At 40.7% G+C, this 13,916-nt stretch overlaps 1 protein-coding gene across 5 annotated transcripts in view; it reads left to right on the top strand.

The window, feature by feature from the left end:
- The window catches only part of PLEKHA5 (pleckstrin homology domain containing A5), a 263,205-nt gene that overhangs the window by 229,069 nt on the left and 20,220 nt on the right, over nucleotides 1–13,916 (top strand). For all 5 annotated transcript variants that reach the window (XR_013347132.1, XR_013347130.1, XM_077826614.1 and 2 more), the window contains 4 exons: nucleotides 2,221–2,332; nucleotides 2,572–2,618; nucleotides 4,362–4,482; nucleotides 7,073–7,188. Coding sequence is in view for 3 of the 5 variants with exons in the window: in XM_077826614.1 (XP_077682740.1) it covers nucleotides 2,221–2,332; nucleotides 2,572–2,618; nucleotides 4,362–4,482; nucleotides 7,073–7,188 (396 nt within the window). In the remaining 2 variants the exon portion in view is untranslated. The remainder of the gene's footprint in view (nucleotides 1–2,220; nucleotides 2,333–2,571; nucleotides 2,619–4,361; nucleotides 4,483–7,072; nucleotides 7,189–13,916) is intronic.

Below are 13,916 nucleotides of genomic sequence, written 5' to 3'. Positions count from 1 at the left end.
TTTTTCTGGGGAGAAGGGGGGATATTATATCTATCTTTTTTGCCCTGTTTTATTACTTTGGAAATAGAGTAACTCCTCACTTAACGTCGTTCCGGTTAACGTTGTTTCATTGTTACGCTGCTGATCAATTAGAGACCATGCTCGTTTAAAGTTGCACAGTGCTCCCTTATAACATTGTTTGGCAGCCGCCTGCTTTGTCCACTGCTTGCAGGAAGAGCAGCCCGTTGCAGATAGTTGGTGGGGGCTTGGAACCAGGGTGGACTGTCAGCCCTCCATCAGCTCCCCACTCCCCTAAGTTCCCTGTGCAGCAGCCACCCAGCAGGCTGTCAACTGTCAGCAGTTCAGCTGTCCCTCCCCCCACTGCCATGTGCTGCTCCTGCCCTCTGCCTTGGAGCTGCTCTCGGGAGCCTCCTGCTTGCTGTGGGTGGGGGGGTGAGAGGGGGAGAGGGGGGGCTAATATGTCTGGGTGTCCCCCTGCTCCTGCCCCCCGCTTATCCCTTCTCCATATAGAGCAGGGTGGGGACAGGACAGGGCTCAGTACGGAGAGAGCTTGCTGGTCACAACTGCTGTCTCAACTTCTTGATGTACTTTAAAAGGCAATTTACTTAGAGTGGTGTCAGCGTACTTAAAGGGGCAATGCGCATCTCTCTCTTTCCCACACACAGGGTGTGTGTCTGTCTCTGTCTGCCATGCTGTCTCCCCTCCCTCCATTCAAGCTGCCTTGTAGAGTGTGAAGCTACATTAACAACAATGTCTTAACAACAACCCCTTGAGGGCTCAGTCGAATGCTAGTTCATCATTTAGCAGTAAGGCATTCCCTGGGAAATATCCCACCCTCTTCTACCCTCTAACTTCACAATCATCATTGCTGTGTACAGTATTAAATTGTTTGTTTAAAACTTATACTGTCTGTGTGTGTGTGTGTATATATATATATACACACACACACACACACAAAATAATATAGTTTTTTGTCTGATGAAAAAAATTTTCCTGGAACCTAACCCCCCACCTTACATTAATTCTTATGGGGAAATTGGATTCGCTTAACATTGTTTCGCTTAAAGTCACATTTTTCAGGAACATAACTACAACGTTAAGCAAGGAGTTACTGTATGGGGAATATCATGTCTAGTCTTCCTTATTTTTTCTTAACTTGCCCTTGAAGGAGCCACAGAAATGGAAATTTTTCAAGCCTTAATTGGAGGAGCAGATGTGTTAAATTTATAACACAGAAATTCTTCTTCCTGAGTAACTATCAAGCAGCTGAGTTACATCAGTGCTAGCAAAACCAAGCAAAAATAGTTGAACAGTCTAAGTAAAAATTCCTTCTCCTCTTAATTGGGTTTTACACTTTGGTACTCTGCATGTTTACCCTGCTATTCCTGGAAGACACTGTAGGTACCTAGCATGATGACAAGTCTTAAATTTCTAATGCAATAAGTAGATGGGTGGAGTGTAGGGAACCCTGTGCAGAGGAATGCCACAAGCCATGCATGCTACAGATTGGCTTTCCACACACAAGGAAGGGATATTGCAGATGAGTGGCAGGAGCAGGGAAATAAGTAAACAGCAGACCCATTGGCACAAATCCTGCATAGTTATGGGGACACGTATCGGCCCATAGTTTATTCACCAGTGTGGAGTAGTTCGTTCTGAGAGTCTGGACAAAGACCAACTCAACTCCACACTGTCAGTCATGCTGCTTTTATTTTTGATTGGATCCACCTACCAGTCTGTACTGATGGTGTTTCCTTTTGGCCAATGCAAGATGTGCAAACAGCTCAACATCTGAAGAATCATCCCACAGAGCTGTAGTAATGTGTTCAGTGGTGAATTCCCCTGTTTTGATTTTCCTTTGTAGATTGAGACATTGTGTCCTCCTGTTTCACTAGTGAAATGCTCTGTCAAATTGCTTAATTTTCATTTTGGAAGATGAGATTTGCAAAGCTGCTGAATCAGGCAGCTGGAATGTGTGAGCAGTCAATTGTTGTGATGGTGACTACTTCACTAACCACCCTGAAGAGATTACACTAACCTCCAGATAGTGTGAACATTATATCAATGTGGATGGGGAGTGTCAATTATCAGATTGTTTCCTAAATCCTGGTTCCTTTCAGTGAGGAGATAAAATTGTGTACGTGATACTGTCTACAGATAGTAAAATTGTTTGTTCTTGCACCATATTATACATGCTATCCCGTGTCTCTTTACTGGCAGACTGAGTCAGCAGGTATACAGCGTGCTCAGATTCAGAAGGAACTTTGGAGAATTCAAGATGTCATGGAAGGTTTGAGTAAACATAAACAGCAAAGAATTTCTACAGAGGCAGGTAAATGGGCTGCTTTTATTAAACCACATTGTACTTCTAGGGAATAAACTTTGTATTTGCTTTTTTGCTTGATTGAAAACTGTTTGACATCATAGTTGCTGTAAACAAGTGTAACTGAAATTATTTACCAGTTGAAATCAGTGTGTGTTTAAGCCTTTCAGTCAATACAGAGACAAGGCTTTTGTGCTAGTTCCTAATAGTTATTTATTCTAAACAGATTTTCATGTTTTTTTAAACAGGTACCATCGGATCAAAGTCTTTTTCAGCTATTAAGTATAAAAATGAGGTATGATTTTAGTAGTTTTACATTTTAGCATCAATGAATTTCTGAATTAAAAATTATTGGCTGATAAAAATTATTTCTGAACTCTTCTAATGGTATAAGAAATGTGTATTCAGTATATTTAAATTGGTAGATCTGTTACTGAATTATTGGATTACTTTTGAAGGTTAAAGTCCCAGATAGTAATTCTAATTTTCATTTCTTCTGTGACTTCATATTCTTACCAATTCATGATTCTGTGTCCCCCATTCCTCACCCTTTTCTGTTCCCAGGCCTTTACCGCAAAAATGTAAATCTTGATATTCTTTTCCCCCAGGCATATTTCATGGAGAGAAAAATTATATTGTTTTACATCTCTCTTCATATATAAAGTCTGGTTCGCAGGTGTGCCGAGCACCCCAAAAACAGATGAAATCGATGGGAGTGTCAAGTGTTCAACCCATCTGGAAATCAGGCCCAAAATATCTAGAAATTGTAGCTTTAAAGGGACACTGTCAACTTTGTGTTTCACCCAAAATTTAAGCTTGGTTTATAAAGGTTATAGAAAATCTAATATGCACCACAATCTTTTAATAATAATGAATTTCAATTAAAATGGTGGGGTAATGAAATCAGTACTCTTAGTCACAACAGAAGCATGTTTGTGCATGAGAGGCAGAAAGTACAACTGATAGAAATGAAAACATAACTAGCTGAGTGAGATGCAGAAAGTAAATAGTGAAAATGAGATTTAAAAGAGAAGTATTTCAATCTCCATGAATTTAGATGGTGTTAGGAAAACAATGTTGTTTGTTAATATATCTTTTTAGTATGACAGTGTCACTTCAATTGCAAAACACAAAGCTTATATAGCTATAGGAATATACTTTTTAAAAGTTATAAATAATTGTAACAGGTGTGCATATCTAAATAAGGTAACTATTCTACAATCTTTAGGAAGAGGAAGTAGTCCCACCTCGTCCTCCACTCCCTCGGTCCTATGACTTTACAGAGCATCCTCCCATAATCCCCTCTCTGCCCAGTGATAGCAGCTCCTTGCTCTGTTATAGCAGGGGCCCAGTACATCTGCTGGAAGAAAAGAAGATTCACCAAGTTCAAGGATATCAGAGAAATGGATCTTACTGTGTAAGTGGCTAAAATTGCCACAATGTACATTAAGCATTTCCCCCATCCTCTGCACAGTCACTTTTATTTTGACATCTGGATGCTTTTGTGCTGTGTAATTCCTTTTTGGCTAATTAGTTTTATTTCCAGCTGCATCATTTGCATTTGACATTTTTTAATCAGATATACCATGCTTATAAACGTATTCTAAGAATCAAACATCAAAACAAGACTCTCGCGGAGATTCTAAATATTTTGATCACTTTTTCAAAATCAGATTTTTCTGAATTCTTGTTACATGACACAAACCCCAGTCCTGGCAATCATGTATCTGTTGAAGCCTTTTATAGTTAGTGTTTGTTTCTTGGGGTTAGTGTTACATAATAATGGTAAATTTTCTCCTTCACATCAGTTACTCAGTTTATATAGCGTTTGAAAGTCTGTGGCAGTTTGTTTCATGTTAATTGCAAAATGACTATCACTACACAAGCCCCTGAGCAATGGAGCATTGGCTTACAAAAACAATAAATTTAAATGAGAGCAAAATCAGCTGCAAGATTACGTTGTTTGATTCTTAAGATACTAACATTTAAATGATAAATCAGTGTTCGTTATCTGTAAAATATTATTGTCATCTTCTAGGGTCCAGATTATAGACTTTATAAGAGTGAGCCAGAGTTAACAACAGTGGCAGAAGTTGATGAGTCTAATGGTGAAGAAAAGACAGAACCAGCTTCAGAGTCAGAAACTTCTACAACTAAAGGTTAGTGCCAAGCATGTTGACTTCCAATCTGTTTTTCAGTCTTTCACAAGGAGTACAGAATATTGTAAGTGCCTTGTAGAAACTGTTATTTTATTTGTGTGTGTGTGTGTGTATAATGTTTATTTTACAAATAGTATGTCCATTTCTTGATACAAATGAAACAGCTCCCGCAATCAAATGCTTTAGTTATACAACAAGAGAAGGATTTCAGTCAATCAAACCACAGAGAAATCAAACATTACACTCAACAATAATCCTGAAATCCTTATTGACACTGTGTCAGATCACTTCATTCGCATCCCACGCACATCACTCCCTTGAACAATTACCCATTTTCTGTCCTTGCCCTTATGCAGTTTTTTAATCCAGCTCACAACAGTATGTTATCAAAATGTCCAAAAAGGCAGCATCACAGAATTTTCAAACTCTCTCAAGACAAGGAAATAACGTGGGGTTTTTTTGTTTGTTTTTTTTTTTAAACCCTGTAACTGTTGAATTGCCTTCTGTCCTGTGATACAATAGAATTAATGTTATTGCCCTTGGAATATACTCACAATAAAGGTCTGTGCTGTTGCCGAATGCCTGTTTCTCTTCTTCATATAGTCCCCATAAAAGCTATTAATTACTTGGTAGAGTCCTTCACCATGAACGCTCACTTAAGGAATCTAATACCCCTTGTTAAAACGTGTAAAATAGCTTTTTAAAAGTTGTGTTTGGAAAAGGCAGTTGTAAAAATCCCCTCAATTTACCAATATGTGCTGCACCCCCATTAGCCAAATTGAAAGATGTGATGACTCAGCAGGCACATGAGATGCTGCTGTTATGGGACTTGGCTGAATGTGGCCTAAAGTTAACTGTGTGGTTTTATGTTGTATAGTTTTAGAGAGTTGAAAAAGCATTTAATCCCTGTGGATTACCTCACTCACCTTATCTCTCATAAATGGAAAAATAATTTTGTCTGTCTGTGAAAAAACAGGCCTCACTAAAGAAAAGCAGATAATAAGCTGCCTAGCTGATATAGATGGCACTTAAAAAAAAATAGCTACAGCCTCAGTGTGGCAAATGAGTGGGAGAATCTTCCTCTTACCAGTAGATTGAGGTAATTTTATTGTAGCTGTTACTGTTTATTCCACCCAGTGAGCACTTAGTCTTCTAAGGCACTTAATTCAGTCTAGTTCTCTTTACTCAAAAAAAACCCCAACAGCATGAGGGAGAATATAAGTAGTCAGTTTTTCCCAATTGTCTACATGTAGTAACAGCATATTGCTTATACTTGTATTTGTATTGTTTCGTACCTTCATATCCCAAACAATTTCAGCAGAGCTCAATTTAAAAATCACATATCTAAAATTTTATTTTACTTACTGTTGTAACAAACCACATATAAGGGCTTGTCTACATGATGGTGTAATGCGCACTCAGTGTGATTTCTATAGTGCACTAAGGTGTTATGAATTAATTGGTCCATATATACCCTGCTTGTGGGCACTAAAGGTTTCGAGTGTGCTTTAACCCAGCACTATGTTTAAAGCGCACTAGGAACCTTTAGTGCACACCAGCAGGGTCTGACAGACTAACTAATGTGCAACACCTTATTGTGTTTTAGAAATCACATCACAGTAGTCTGTATTGCCTTACCATGTAGACAAGCCCTAAGATGACTATACCCACATATAGTGGGTGCTACTGCAATAAAATAATAAGAGATTGGAAGGGAACATTTTATTTTCATTTTTATGATTTGTTTGTTTTGTGCACTTTACAGCACTAGTTATTTTTAATGTTTCCCTCTGTCAATTATTTTCCTTTCATTTGTCCTTCACCCTCCAAGAAAGAAAAAAAATTTTAAAAATAGGAATTTGTGACTGTAAAACTCTAGAAATTGGAGACCAGTGACCTGCAAAGGAGAAGAAAAATAGGCTTGTGCCCTTTCTTTTACTGTTTTAATGACTACAGAAGGCCTGAAGGTTTCTTGAAATGTGTGTGTGTGTGTGTGTTGGGCAGATGCTCAGCATTCCTTGTTCAGTAAGAGTTCAGGGCCTATCTAGTCTATTTTGTTTTAGAAAAGAAAAAACTTCCATGACTAATTCACATTTTGGATAAAGGAAGCTTTAGTTAAAGATGCATCCTCCCACTTCTCTAATTATAACAGTAGCAATCTGCTGAGATCTACAAGAGTTCTTCTAGCCAAACCCAAGAAGATCACAGCTGACATTCCAGATATTTTCAAAGGGAAAAAACTTGCAAAGGAACACAAAATTGTGAAAGCCCAAGCAAATCTTTTGGATTTTCTTTATGTATCATGAAGAAGCAAAACAGGAACAAGTTAATTTTTTTTAAAAAAATCCTTTACTGGTCACATTTAACGTACTGGTTAAACACTGACTAGATTTTAGTTTGACTAGGATTATTTACATAGAAAAAAATCTGCAGATATACTAGTTAGGCATCATGACTTTTATAGTAAATATAAGAGTGGTAGCCTATCAATTAATGATTTCACATCCTAACATGTTTTTGTTGGAAAACAATACAATATTGTATGTGTCATTTTGCATAACAGTTAAGATGCTGTTTTATTACTTTATAGGTTCACATTTTCCTGTTGGAGTTGTGCCTCCCAGAACCAAATCACCAACTCCAGAATCTTCAACTATAGCCTCTTACGTCACTTTAAGGAAAAACAAGAAGATAGATCTAAGAATGGTATTTAAAAATAATTTGCAAGCATCGAGATTTATAACAGTGTATTTGTTTTCCACGTTTAATTTCTGGATCTTTAGTTACTTTAAAAGCTTTATCTTTCATTTACTTTAAAACATCCCACTGGCTTAAAAAGTACAATAAAATGTATTACCTTAGTTCATTCAGTTCATAAGTAAGCAATGAGAGCATTTTAAAATTCACTTATGCCAGAGACCCCATAGACGTCATTACATTTGAATTGGTAAAGTGCTAAACGTTGGTGATAAAACCTACTGAATAACTGAGGGCCTGAAATCAGGCTCTTTGATTTTTCTAGTGGTTGCCAGTATTATTGCTAAACTAGTTATTGAATCTAGTGCCAGTGAGTCATCCCCAATACTGAATTAAAAGTACATAAAGTCCTGCCTTTTGGGCTTTGTTTTTCAAAGTGTCTTTCTTGTTGTGGGGCAAAGAGACAGCATATTATCAACCTGTGTTGGTAAATCGTTTTTTTTTCCCAACCCAAAAATAATTTTTGAGACATCTGAAACTATCAGAACAATTGAGGGTACAGTGCATAGTACTGAACCTCTTGTGATTTTCAGATGAGATGCCAGGGTGGGATGAAGGAAGAAGACAAAATGACTACGATAGGAAAAGGGAGCAGGGAGAGAGGGAATAGAGACGATAGAAGGGAGAACTGATAGAGGATTTTAGGAATGAGAATGGAGGCAGAAGCAAGAGAATAACAGAAGAGTGAGTTTAGAGAAGAGATTACTTCCACTTTTGAAAAGACACTATCCAGACTTTTTGTGAGCTTTTATGATATAAGCATATTCGTTTGGGAAATCAGAGTCCACAACTACAACGTTACTCTAGTCTTCAACCTTTGTCTGTAGTATGAAAATTTTTTATTACGGCTTAATGCAGTTTAACTGTAATCATAGAACAAAATGAACCATGTCCAGAACCATTCAGAAAACAGCTTAAAACCTTTAAAATGGCAGTTGCAGAAATGGTGCTGAACATCATTTGTCTTGGTCTATGCTTGCAGTTAAATTGTGTCCAGCTGTACCCATTCATAGAGTTTAAGGCCAGACGGGATAATTTGATTATCTCATCTGACCAGGCCATTAAATTTGAGCAAACCCTGTATTGAGCCCAATAACTTGTGTTTGGCTGAAGCTTATCTTCCAGAAAGATATCTTGTCTTGGTCTGAAGACTTAGATGGAGCGTATGCCAGTTCCCTTAGTAGTTTGTTCCAATGTTTAATCACCCTCACTGTTGAAAACTTTTGCCTAATTACTAATTTGAATTTGTCTGGGTTCAGCTACCAGTGGTGGCTTTTGCTATGTCTTTCTTCACTAGATTTAAAGAGCCCTTCAGTGCTCAGTTTCTCCCGGTGAGTACATATACATTGTAATCAAGTCACCTGTCCTCCTTCCTTTTGATAAGGTAAACCGATTGAGATCTAAATCTCTCACTGTAAGGCATTCCCCCAGCCTTTGAATCATTTTTGGTGGCTCTTCCCTTTACCGCCTCCAATCTTTCAAAAAAAAAATTTAAAATGTGGACATCAGAACTATATGCAGTATTCTAGTAGTCTCACCAATGCTATGTATAGTGGTAAAAACAACACCCTACTCCTTGCTCCCCACCCCTCTAAATGTAAACATCCAAGGATCACATTAGTCCTTTTTTGCCATATTGTTGCATTAGAAGCTCATACTGAGTTGCTTGTCCATTACTCAACATAAGTTCCCAATGTGATGCTGTGAAGAGAAGGGCTAATGTGTTGCTGACACCTGTTGTCAGCAATGGGTAATAATTTTTCTAGTATAGACAAAAGTTACTGATACTTCTTAGCTCATTTGACAGCAGATTAACAACTACAGTGCTGGTATATTTTAGGAATAAATTAGGTGTGAAGAAGCAACATGTGGATGCCAAATTTATGGTGGTTCTTTGAGGAATGTCCCCCTGGGTGCTCCACTTTAGGTGTCCATGTGCCCTGTGCTTGTAATCGGAGATTTGTGGTAGCAGTGCCTAGCTTGGTTGCACATGCACCATTGTCATCTTGCGCTGCTCAAGGCAGTTACATCGTGCTGCGCGACCAACTGTCCCTCAGTTCCTTCTCTGCTGCCCTTTGGCTTGAGTCAAACCGCTTAGCAGCACCCTCACTTACCTTTAGATAAGATATTTTATAGTATACTTAGTAGTTAATCATTGTTACCCTTTATGCTTATTTTATTTATTACAAGAAAAAGTCTCCTTTATTCCCCTCAGTAGGAAGATTAAGTTTAGGCTCTCGTAGAGTTACTGCTCCCTTCTTATTTGGGACAGAACCTCTCCAGCATGCCCGGATCACTGGGATTCAAATGCTGTCTGACTTGCAGACTGTCAATCCCTATCTCTGTCAGACGTGCACAGTGTGTCTGTTGTCTCGGCAAGACACACATTCCTCAGAAGTGTCCACATTGCTGTAATCTCACGGCCAGAGCAAGAAAAGTTATGGATCTTCAACTTAAGCTCCTTATGATGGAGAAATCTCTGAGACCAGCCTCAGACCCCAAGTTGAGGACCCTTCCGGACCAACAGTCACCATCAACAGCCACTACGAAAGAGACTTTACCCAAGAAGGTTACTAAAAAGCGGGCGGACTTCATCACAACAGGAATTGGCTAAGAAAAAGCTATCCCCTACCTCCAAGTCTACCTCGGTACCCATGGCACCAAGCACATCGGACCCAGAGAAGCCAGGACCTTCCGGTACCACAGGTTTTCAGAGAGCCAAAGACCCTAAGCTGGCAAGCTCGAACTGAGGCTCACAGGGCAAAGTGAAACCCTCCACCTCGGTACCCACAGAGCCAAAAAGGTGTTTGGCACCAAGTGGCGCAATGGCGCCATCTGCGGTGCTTACACAGCAGAGCACAAGATCCTTGGCACCAGCAGTTACTACTCACACTCTTGTACCACCAGCAGTGCCAACATTGATACCGATGCTCATGGTACCGCACCAGTTCCTGAGACATACAGACCTTCTGGTCTGCTCAACACGGCTCCTCGGTACCGAAGGCACTCCGTCTTGATCAGTACCAAGCTGCCTGACCACCCCACTCAGCTCCCCTTCTCTCTCATGACAATGAGGATGAAGGGGTGATGTATACAACTCATCACTCCTCACCCAAACCTGGACCATCCCACCAACCAGAGTACCACTCATTGTCAGAGTGGTGATGCCTGGTATCGGCACCTATGGGCACCACCCTCCATGCCATTCCCACCAAACTGGCCCTACTGGGATCCATGGGCAGTATACAGAACTCAACATCACAGGTCCCCTAGCCCACCAAGATCAAGAGCACCACAATCACCATCATCACCTATCCCAGCAGCCTCAGAAACACAAGAGGAGGTGATTGAGGAAACTTCAGACCAGGAAGCATTACCAACAGTGAACCTGTCATCTTCGTCACCAGATGAAAGTATAATGCTCCCACCACAGGGGATGACTTCAGGCAATTCCAGGAACTCTTCAAAAGGTTGGCAGAGTCCTTTGACATATCACTAGAAGAGGTACCTGAATCACGGCATAAACTACTAGACATACTTCAAATATTTACCTCTGCAAAGATGGCATTTCTGATCAACGATGCTATTATTGAGCCTGCCAAAACTATCTGGCAGACACCAGCAACAGCACCCCCATCATGCATGAGATCAGTCAAGAAATACTGTGTGCCATCTAAAGGAGTTGAATTTTTATTTACACGCCCCACACCAAACTCACTAGTGGTGGAAGCAGTAAATGAGAGGGGGAAACAACACCATACAAGAACAAACCCGAATGACAGAGACTGGAAGAAGTTAGACCTCTTTAGCCGCCAGTTGTATTAATTTGCAACACTGCAGTTTTGCATAGCTAATTATGAGGCCCACTGTCCAAATATACACAGAATTTTTTTGAAAATGTCAGAATTTATTGAAGAGAAAAAATAACAGTTTAATGCTAATATCGCTGAAGGCCATCTCATTGCTAGAACAGCGCTGCAGGCCTCTCTTGACTCTGCAGACATGGCTGCATTCTCCATCACAATATCTGTGGTCATGCACTGTGCATCATGGCTTCATCTCTCTGGGTTCCCCAGGGAGATCTACTCCGTGGGGGAGGTTTAGGTTGGATATTAGGAAAAACTTTTTCACTAGGAGGGTGGTGAAGCACTGGAATGGGTTACTGAGGGTGGTGGTGGAATCTCCTTCCTTAGAGGTTTTTAAGGTCAGGCTTGACAAAGCCCTGGCTGGGATGATTTAGTTGGGGATCGGTCCTGCTTTGAGCAGGGGGTTGGCCTAGATGACCTCCTGAGGTCCCTTCCAACCCTCATATTCTGTGATTCTAACGGACGAGGACCTGCCCTTTTCAGGCCCAAAATTATTCGCTGCCAAAACAGACAAGTTCCTCCATACCCTGAAGGACAACATTAAAATCCCTGGGCATTTACATACTTGCAAATAAAAAGAAATGGCTGGTGTTCTACCCAGAGATTCTGCTCGCCACCGTACTTGCAACTGCACAGGCAATACGACCAACGCTACAAACAAAGACAAACCAGACATCCACAAAACCAAAACCAACACCAACCTTTGCCATCCCAGCAATCCACCTTGAGACAGCAATGTTGAAGGTGTGGTCGAGGGCATGAGACACCACACGTTCTAACACTGGAAACAGACTATATCTCCCAAACGTTCGGAAATCGCCTGTCACCAAGTACCGAGTCTGGAACACCATTACTACAGATAAATGGGTTTTTAGAAATTATCCAACAGGGTTATTCCATCCCCTTTTATCTCCATCCCACCTACCCACTCCTCTTCCCTGTCCCTCTTCACTGACCAATCTCATGAATACCTGCCACAACAGGAAATAAACTATCTCGTAGCCCTAGATGCAGTGGAACCGTTACCAATGCAGCACGGGGGAAAGGTTTTTACTCACACTGTTTTCTAGCGCAGAAGAAGATGGGTGGGTGGAGACCCATTCTGGATCTAAGAAAACTCAACAAGTTTGTAAAAACACAATGTTTCAAAATGGTGACACTAATAACTATAATTCCAGTATTCTTAGCCCTCGGCCTGCAAGATGCGTATTTTCACTTTACCATCCATCCATCCATCACATAGAAGATTCCTAAGGTTCACCCTGGGAAAACAACACTTCCAACACAAAGTATTCTCTTTTGGCTTGTCAGCTACCCCGAGGATTTTCTCCAAAGTTTTAGCAGTGGTGGCAGCACTCCTCCGCAGACAATCATGATATTTCCATATCTGCATGACTGCATCATAAGGGCACCAACACAACACAAAGCAATAAGTGCTGCACAGTACGATAACCCTTTTCACAAATGTAGGGTTACAAATAAACACGCTTTAAAAGTCAACATTGAGTCTTGTCCAGAAACTGGAATTCATCGGAGCTTGTCTCGACTGTTCAACAGCGACAGCAACACTACCTCAGCAATGCTTCATCACACTCATCAACTTAATTTCAACAGTGACGGACAATCCACAAACATCTGCCAGAACATGCTTACAATTACTGGGACACGTCTGCAACGTCATTTGTCATCAAACACAACAGACTTCACATGAGATCCGTGCAGGCCTACCTTCAAACAGTGAACATACCTCACAGGCGCAGCCTACACAGACATCTCACATTGCCAAACAAGGTAAAGGACTCATTAAGATGGTGGACACAATCAAAGAAAGTCTGTACAGGAGTCCCATTTCTACAAAGGACTCAGCAACACAGTACAAGGTCAGTGGTTCCCATCAGAGTCCAAAATGCACATAAATTTGTTGGAACTAAGGGCAGTTTGGAACACAGGCAACCACTTTCTACCACTAACAAAAAATCAAAGCCATCAGGATGCTCACGGACAATGTAGCGTGCATGTTTTACATAAATCTTCAAGGGGGTGCACAGTCACACTCCCTATGCACAGAGGCAATACCGCTCTGGAACTGATGCATCAGTCACAACACTGACATATCAGAATCCTACCTTCTAGGATGTCAAAACACAACAGCAGATGCACTAAGCAGAGAGTTCTCCCAAAATCATGAGTGGGAAATGGACCCTGGAGATCTACATACAATATTCAAACTATGGGGATTTCCTGTCATAGACCTCTTTGCAACAGCACAGAACACCAAGTGCCCACAATATTGCTCCAGAGCCAGACTGGGACCCCGTTCTCTAGGCAACACTCTCCTCTTAAAATGGGATGCACCATTAATGTATGCATTCCCCCAACCACACACTTTTAACCCGGGTCATACACAAGATCAAGAGGGACAAATCCGAAGTCATCCTAATAGCGCCTACATGGCCCAGACAGACATGGTTCCCGTACCTGCTAAAGATGGCGGTGCACTCTCCTCGAAATCTTCCCCAATACCTCACCTCCTTGCACAAGATGCAGGACACGTCCACCATCCCAACCTCTCAATACTCCATCTCAAAGCCTGGCTTCTCCATGGCTGAGAGGAATTGAAACGGCCTGTTTTGAAGGAAGTAAAAGACATATTGCTGTAGAACAAATACAAGAAAGACCTGTATATCCGTAAGTGGAAATGGTTCAACATTTAGTGCCAAGACACAGATCTTACCAATATCCTCCCTCTTACCAAGGGTACTGGATTACATATCAGCACTAAAAACACTGGGCTCTTCATAAGCTCTGTCA

This window comes from Eretmochelys imbricata, chromosome 1, assembly GCF_965152235.1.
Source record: "Eretmochelys imbricata isolate rEreImb1 chromosome 1, rEreImb1.hap1, whole genome shotgun sequence".
NCBI classification, from domain to species: domain Eukaryota; kingdom Metazoa; phylum Chordata; order Testudines; family Cheloniidae; genus Eretmochelys; species Eretmochelys imbricata.
Note: the sequence above shows the minus strand (reverse complement) of the source record. Positions and strands in the feature narration are given on the sequence as shown.